This window comes from Saimiri boliviensis, chromosome 11, assembly GCF_048565385.1.
Source record: "Saimiri boliviensis isolate mSaiBol1 chromosome 11, mSaiBol1.pri, whole genome shotgun sequence".
Taxonomy (NCBI): Eukaryota; Metazoa; Chordata; class Mammalia; order Primates; family Cebidae; genus Saimiri; species Saimiri boliviensis.
The window spans coordinates 48,801,909-48,809,838 of NC_133459.1; the positions used below are offsets into that span (position 1 = coordinate 48,801,909).

Here is a 7,930-nt window from a genome sequence, read left to right on the forward strand (position 1 = left end):
TTGTTTTCTTAGAAAATAACATTTATTTCTAGCTCATATCTATGCAAAGGAAAGCACAAAGTGCTGCTCTGCAGCAGCGTTTTCCGCTGCCGGCCCTTCAGTAAGGGCGTTTGGCGAGTCCCGGGAGGCGAGGATGGGCCCGCGAGCGGGCGGTTCTGGCTCAGTCACACGTCGCTCTGTTCCTGCTTCAGCGCTCACCTTGACGGCTCCTTAGGGACAGACCAGCCGCAGGCAAGAGGGGCAGGTGGGCAGGATTCGTCCCGAGTTTCCAATATATTTACTCTATAAACCTGATAAGTACAATGCGCGCAGTCTAATTTTTTTCCATTTTGTCCTTTTTTTGCTTGTTTTTGAATGTTTTTTACGTTAATACCGAGGTCACCTACAGATTACAATTAATAACTTAGAATTCCATTTTATAACATTATACACTGGCTTGTATATATATATGTATAGATTATATATAGATTTATACATATATAAAAACACACTGCACCAAGGAAACCCATGCTTATCGGCATAAGCAACAAAGAGAGCGACAAATACCGCAACAAGGAAAGTGCACCTTAGAACTCATTTCCTTTTTTTTTTTTTTTTTTTTACAATTGTATCGATATATATGTGTGTCCCAAAGACTCAACTCAGTGCCAAGAGATTTATACATCCTAAATTTATATTTGTTAGAGTGAACATTTAAATTTTTTTAAAGTAGGGGCTGGGGAGACACAGAAAAGACTCTCAGATTATCCTGCCATCCACTGAGAGCCGGATGCGCACAGCTAAGGAGCCGCAGGACCCTGCGCTGCTGTCGCAGCCTCTTAATTCTCCTGAATTCCCGGCCTTTTGGAAAGGGGGCTGCGGAGGCTTGAAGAGAGGTCAAGCCTCTTTGGGTGGAAGATGAGGACCCAGGCCGCGCACCCCCTCCGAGAACACCTGCACCTGTCTGTAGTTGCTCCCCTTTTGCTCAGCCTCCCCCACCCACCTCCAAAACAAAACCCCAAAACCACCTTGGAGTGAGAGGACCCCAGCCAGGGCGCAGAGGCCGCGCTGGGCGAAGAGGGTAGGCGGCTCGCGGGGACAGGACTGGGGTTCCTGTTTGGGGACCGGCCGGCTGGCTACCAGGCCCCTAGCCCTACTGCTTCTCCGGAGCGCCGTTGACCATAGGCCCGTACAGGCCGCCGCCGTAGGTCGGCTCCTTGTGCACAGCTGCCGCAGCGGCGGCCGAGCGGTCGCGCATGAGATCGCTGAAGGCGTAGTCCATGGGCGGGCGGAAGCCGAGCGTGGGCACCAGGCCAGCGGTCGAGTAGGGCGCCATGAAGGCCAGACCGCGGCTGTGCGCCGCTGCCGCCGAGTAGGCCAGGCGCAGCGGGCTGAGGCCGAGCGGCGCGCCCAGCGGGTAGGCGCCTGCGTCGGCACCGAAGTGACTGGCGTTGGGCTGCAGCGGCGAGAAGGCCGAGCGGCTGCTCAACGAGCCCAGCGCTCCAGGCGCCATGGCGCTCGCCAGCAAGGGTCTGTGGTGCGGCGGTGCGGCGGGCCCGGCCTGCAGCGGCGCAGGCAGCCCGGGCCCTCCGGCGGCGGCTGCGTCGACACGGCCCGGCCACGCGTCGTCTGCAGCTGCTGCGGCACCCACAGCGGCCTTATCTGGGGGCACCGCAGGGCCCAGGCCGGCCGCCAGGCCCCCGCGGTGGTGGTTCAGCACCTGCTCGATGGCCTGCACCACGTCGCCGCCGCAGCCCTGCAACACCAGCTCCAGGACGCCTCGCCGGTGGCCTGGGAATACGCGGGTCAAGATGTCCAGCGGCGTCCGCTGCCGTGGACCCGGGCCTCCGCCCAGCCCGGGCGCCGGCGCGGCCTCACCCTCTTCTTTGTCGGCCTCTGAACCGGATTCAGAGCCCAGAGGGCTAGCGGAGCCCGGGCTGTCGTCCTCGCCGCCGCCAGGGCCAGCGCTGCCTGGGCAGCTGCCACCTGCCTCTTTGGAGGCCCGAGCTAGGGGCGAACCAGAAAAGGATTCGCCATCGCCGTTCTCCGAGCCTGAGCCGGGCCGCACCTCCGGGGACGACGTTCCGGGCCCCGAGTCTGCGCCATCGGGTGATAAGGGCTTCACCGGCGGCGGCTGCGGGCTTCCTGGGCGGCCTGCCTGAAGCAGCGTCTTGGGAAACAGATCAAACTTCTGCAACTTGGCCTCTGGGAGGGGAGAAAACGTGTCGTGAGGAGCGGTTAGCTAGAGGACCGCACTCACAGCACCTCAGCCCTTTGGATCTTAGTTTCCTCTCCCTCAGCCCCACAGCCCTTATTCACTAGGCTCCAGTGCCCCCTCTTCCTTTTTGCTCCAGCATTCCTTTGGCTCTGAGCCCCTACAGCCCTGTCTCTCTTTCCTTGACCCCAGGGCTTCCTCTCTTTCTGTACCCAGAATCCCCAACCACCCGGGCCCTGTAAAGTCGATGTTCAGGCCTGCTCTCCCCACATCTGTGCCCCAACACCTCCACCCTTAACTTCCTTTCCAGTCCTGCGCTGCCCTGGAGAAGTGACCTGAAGAAGTGACGCTGTAATCTGAAGAGCCCACTGTATAGAAGAAGCCTGCCCTGGGCAGCGCAGCCTGTAAGGGAAGGGGCCTTAGTTATCTAGGAGGTCCTAAGCTTCTCTACAGGCAGAAGTAGGACCCCTATTTCTAATCCACTCTTTCCAAAATTGAGACCTAAGAAGTTCTTCTCTCCCAAGCCTAGAGCTGATCCCTCCTTCCCCTCAATGGTCGTAGCCTAATTTCCTCCCTCCCCAGAAAAAGCCACGGGGGTCCAGAAAAAGAGGGTGGGGCTAGGCATAGAAGAGGAAAAGGCAAAGGAAAGCAGACCCAGAGAAACCGGGGAGGTGCGGAAGAAGCTAGAAGGAGGGAGGGCGAAGGAAGCGGCTGTCCAGAGGGCGTTAGGAACGCGAGAAGGGGAATTACATGGGGAAAAGAAACGAGGGTTTCTTAATATCTAGGGAAAGCAATGGGGTGGGGTTCGGTTAAAGGGAGTCGGATTTCTTAACAGAGTTGGGAAGTAGCCCAGGGAAAGGGCCTGTGGAGAAGCGCAGAGCGAAGGAAGATAAGATGCGCAGGTTTCCACCTGGGGAGAAGACAAATCAAGGAAGCAGGGGCTTGCCTGAGTTTGGGTAACGGCGGGAAAAAGGGGTGAAGTGCAAATGCTTCAGAAGCAGAAGAAAAGAGTTTCTGTACCCACGCCCCATACCCGACGCTGGGCAAGCGGTGAACCCTAGAAGTTAGTCCAGGCGACTGGACACCGGGGTTCTACTCTTTCTGAACAGAGAAAAGTTCCTGGGCCGCGTTCCCCAGAGCTGCGATCCTGCGGCCTGGCCGCGCTCTCACCTGAGCCCCCTGCGCCCGCGGCTCCGCCTCCGGTCCCCGCGGGCGCTCCCGCTCCAGGTCCCCCGCCGTCGGCGGTGCACACTGAACCGAAGACCTCGTAGGCGGGCCTCGGGGGGATGATGCCGTTGGCGGCGGCCAGCGCCAGCCCCTCGGCAGTGCCGTAGAGCAGCTGCAGCTCGCGCGCCTCGTTCTCTTCCTGCGCCTGCTGCCTGCGCAGCGCCACCTGCGCCGCCATGACACGCTGGCGCTCCGCGATGAGCGTGCACTTGGCGCACAGGCAGTCCTTCCAGCGACAGTAGCGTTTGTGGCCCTTGAGTGCCGACACCACGCCATGGTTGCGGCAGCGCGCGCACTTGGGGGTCCGCGGGTACTTCTCGGCTGCCCGCAGCAACAGCGGCGGCCCCCGCAGCAAGCCTCCTGCCACGCTCACCGGTAGTGATGCGGCGGCTGCCGCGGCCGCCGCCACAGACGCCACCGACGCCACAGGCGGCCCCGTAGCTGTAGCCGCCGCCGCCGTCGCCGCGCCGGGCACGCTGGGCAGCTCCGAGCGCAGCTCCATGACAAGACCTGACGGGAAAGAAGGTGGGAGAGGGGAGAAACCCCGGTGAGGAGCACACCGCGCGCTAGGCTGAAGCGCAGCCTTGAGGACCCCAAGTTGGAGAGGAAAGTTTGAACAGCAGAGGCTGGACTCGCGGGGCCCGAATTGCTGGGAGGAGGAGCAGTCGGAACCTCCTCCAGAGCCGGAGCGCCTCCACCCTAGACCCTCCACGGCTGCTCTTAGACCTGATTTACACGCTGGGGGTTAGATTTTGTCTGAATCAGTGATTCCGCTGGGGAAAAAAAAAAGAGACATGTAAAGTGTGAAAGTCACTGATTCGGATGGATGTAATGAGCATTTGAAAAAGGAGAGATGATTCCCTAAAGCTTAGCCTAATTGGGGTGAGACGGGCTAGAGAAATGTTAGTTTGACGGGACTGGGATTAGAGCGACAGTTTTGGCCCAGAAGTTAGGACGATGCCAAGGGCAAAACAGGAAAACCGGGAGCAAAACGGTCAGTTCGGTGGAAGGGTGAAGAGAAGGAGAGAGAGGCGGAGCTGCAGAGCTGAGCTGGCTGGGCCAGAGTTTCGTTTCTTTCTGTTTGCTTGTTTTTAATGCAGGTTGGGGCAGAAGCGTTAGAGAGAAAAACCAGGAGCAGAAAGAATAGCTCTAGGAAGTAGAGTGGGAGCGAGGAAACAACTCCGGCAAAGTTAGGCCCAGTGGCTCTGTGACCCATAAAAATGTAAGCTCCAAAAAGTTCCACCGTGCGGGCCTCCAGAGAGAGGGAGAGAAAATGTACCTGGATTTAGTTTAGGACTGGGAAGTATTAAAGAGAAAAATTCAGCCAAAGAAACTTTCCGTATAGGCAAACGCAGCCCAAAGATGAGCTTCATGGGCAAGGAAAACAGCGAAGAGCAGCTGATCTGGGTGTCCGGGATCCAGGGGCCGCACCCGGGAGACGGGGAATGTGTAAGAAAAAAAACCCACAGGCAAAGCCTGGGGGAGGGGATTGGGTAAAACCTGGGGTGCGATTTTTTAGCCTCGCAGTCTGGAGAAGTAGTCGGGGCAGAAGACGTATCCTGAGAAAAGTTACACAATTCGGGAAGGGCATCTTTCTCGAAGACCACCTCACACTGCCCTCGCTTACCCTCCCCTCCGGGTTTAGGGACAGAGTCGTCAGACACGCCCTCCCCGCCTTGGGGCCCCTGGGGACCCCGCTCAAGCGCAGGCTCCTCCGTTCTGATTTCAGAGTTGGTGTCCTAGGACGCGGATGGCCCAGTAGGCCTCACCGAGCCAGGGGAGTCGCCGTCTGAACTGGCCACAAACGGACACCGGAGTCCCACTCGCGCCGCAGCCCCGCAAGGCCCAAGCAGGCCCAGCTCACCGCTTCTGCCGCTGTCTCCTCTGCTTCCCGCTTTCCCCGTCCCCTCCAGAGCCCGGGACAGAGTCTTCGTGTTTCCGTCCGAGAGTCCCAGACCTCCTGTCTAGGAGCCTCCTTCCCCAGAACCCTCGGGCCGCGCCGTCCCTAAGGCCCACGGGGCCTGGGCCTCCTCCACTGGGGCCGCAGACCAGGTCGCACCCGGGGCTCTCCCTGAGGCCCTCAACTACCTGCCTCGGGCTGCGGGATCCTCCTCCTCCGCCGGCGCTGCGCACGCCTCCCGGCTCCACTGGCGACGCTGGCGTTCTTGGCCTCTTCTCCTTGCCCCAGGTCCCTGATCTGACCACGTCACCCTCCTTCAGTCACCATGTCCGAACTTCCGGACCCCTCAGAACGCAGCGCAGTCCAACCCTCTCTTCAGAAATCCGGGTCGGAGGCCTGTCTGCCGGCCGCCTGGTTGGAACCCGTGACCGGACTCTCGTCGTGCCGCGTCCCCTCGCGGTGCGCGCGGGACGCTGCGCGCAGCCGGGGCCCAGTTGCCCGGCGCTGCCAGACTCTCAATGAGCAGCTCGCCCGCTCTATTGTTGCTCCTTAGGGCTCCATTAGACAGAATTGGACAACAATGTGGCGCCTGCCATTGGCCAGGGGAGGCAGACGGCGCTCTGATTGGCCGGGCCCGCGCCCGGGGAGCCCCGCATTCTACAGTGTCCGAAAGATTCGAAACTCCAAAAGCTCCACTGTGTGCCTCCGGGAGGGGAGGGGGCGCGCCAGGGAAGGAGTGGAAAAAAGTGGGCGAGGAGAAGCGTTGAAAATTTCGTGACATGTAGTTTCCGTGCGCCCGAGAGCGTGTGAATTGCTCCTAATTACCGTGTCCGGTGCGCCTCTCTGCGTAGAAGTGTGTAACCCCTCAGCTTCTGGGGCGCCGGCTCGGCTGCGCCGCTCTCACTGGCCGGGGGCGCTTGGCAAAGCCGAGCTTCCCAAGTGGCCCTGGAGCCCTGGGGCGGGATGGGGGACAGGTGACAATTCAATTACTGCGGTTGGGGTGTGGGCGGGACAGGGGTGCGGGGGTGGGGAAGGGAGGGTGTTCAAGGCATATATGCCATGACGATTTTTTCTGTCTTCTTCATGCTATGTTTCGGCGCGCTCCCTAGTCCGACGCGTTTGGGGTAGTTGGGGGCTGCTTTGGTTTTTTCCTTCCGTCGCCTTTAAAGCTCAGTTACTTTATTGTAAAAGTCCTGATACGATAGGCATCCTGGAGGGTAAGTGTGGTTTATGAAGATTTTTGTGTTTAAAGAGAAGCCCAGCGAAGATAAATGAGATTGCGCTTCCTGTGGGTGCCCGCCGTGTCCCTCGCGCCCTGAGCCTTTCCTCTCCTCTCCCGTCTTTCGCGTCCCTCGGCTCCTTCTGCTCCTTCTTTTCCTCATTTTTACAGCTTCTCGATTTCTTTTTCGTGGTGGTGGGATTCTTTTTGTCGTTGTTGTAAGCGAACGAACACCCCCCCACACACACACACAGCTTTTTTTTTCTTTTCTAAACGAAAGTAAAAAGTAGCCTCTGTGTCTCCGCAGATTCTCTTAGACTCAGGACGCTCACCCGTCCGTCGGTTCTTCACGGCAAGCGATAAAGTCACTGTGGGGAGGCCCCCGGGTACAGTTTTCAGTTTTAACTTTCGCCTTATTCTCATCCTGTCCTGATGTCGCGGCCCTGAGGAACAGCTCCTTCTGAAGAGGAGGTAACAGGTTTCAGATTTTGTTTCCTTTTTGAAAGGCAACATCTGGTATTAATGCCGCGGCCCTCGGGCGGGTTGCCCTCGGTTTCTGTAACTCTGATTCTATCTCTGTGTCTTTTCATTCTGTCTTTCCCTCTAATGTCTAATGTTCTGTCACTGTCGTTTTTATTCTCTACTTTTTTTCCCTCTCTCCTTCAGAGTAAAGAAAATTGGTTTAAATAATGAGGAAAATGAGCGTTTCGGTCGTTTTCTTTCCACTCTTGACGGTGCGTCTCCGCGTTGCTCTTTCGAACCTCCAGGCCTCCGGGAATTTGGGAGCGCAGACTTGGCCGGCAGAGTCGCGAGTCGCGGCCTCAGGACGCAGCCCCTCCCGCCTGGCACGACTACTGGGCCGCGCCCCATCAGTCTATTCGCCGCTTCCGAGCCCCGGGGTGGGGGTGCAGGAAGGAAGGTGCGACCCACGGGCCCCCAACCGAAGACCGAACGGGCCCCCAACATGGTGCCCCGGGAGAACCCTGGAAGAAGCCCACCCAGAGGTTGAGGCTGGAGGGAGGCCTGGGTGGGAGTGATGCGCCGGAGGACGGAGCAGAGAGCTTCCAGGAGGTTGACCAGGCCCCAGCGCGAGGGCTCTCCGACCCGGACAAGGTCTAAGACAGCGATAAAAACCTGGTCACTCGCTCTCAGGAAATGCCACTCGCTGGAGTCAGTGAATGGGTTTAGGAGACAGAATAAGGGGTCAGCCCCCGAGAGGGTCTCCCGCTTGAGATGAGAGTAAGGGAATGCTTCAGGGATAATATGTCCTCTAGGAGCGCAGGACCCAGACCCCACCTTCCAACACCTTGAGGTTCAGCGGCCAAGTACGTCTACGCCCCGGCTGCACTTGGGGAGGGGTCGGGGGAAGAGCGCCGATCACCACCGGATT

The 7,930-nt window shown here is 58.9% G+C and overlaps 1 protein-coding gene across 1 annotated transcript; it reads right to left on the reverse strand.

Moving 5' to 3' along the window:
• On the reverse strand, positions 1 to 5,841 carry DMRTA2 (DMRT like family A2). The gene is made up of 2 exons (XM_074381505.1): positions 3,365 to 5,841; positions 1 to 2,184 (listed from the first exon to the last, which is right to left on the reverse strand). Exons 1-2 carry the CDS (start codon positions 3,921 to 3,923, stop codon positions 1,133 to 1,135), a joined length of 1,611 nt encoding a protein of 536 aa, XP_074237606.1. The 5' UTR covers positions 3,924 to 5,841; the 3' UTR covers positions 1 to 1,132.
• Between the last annotated feature and the right edge of the window lie 2,089 nt (positions 5,842 to 7,930).

Coding starts and splice junctions, on each gene's coding strand:
- DMRTA2 (XM_074381505.1), bottom strand. CDS start 3,923: ATGGAGCTGCGCTCGGAGCTGCCCAGCGTGCCCGGCGCGGCGACGGCG. Junction 2,185..3,364: donor CGCGGGCGCAGGGGGCTCAG/GTGAGAGCGCGG, acceptor CTCCCCTCCCAG/AGGCCAAGTTGCAGAAGTTT.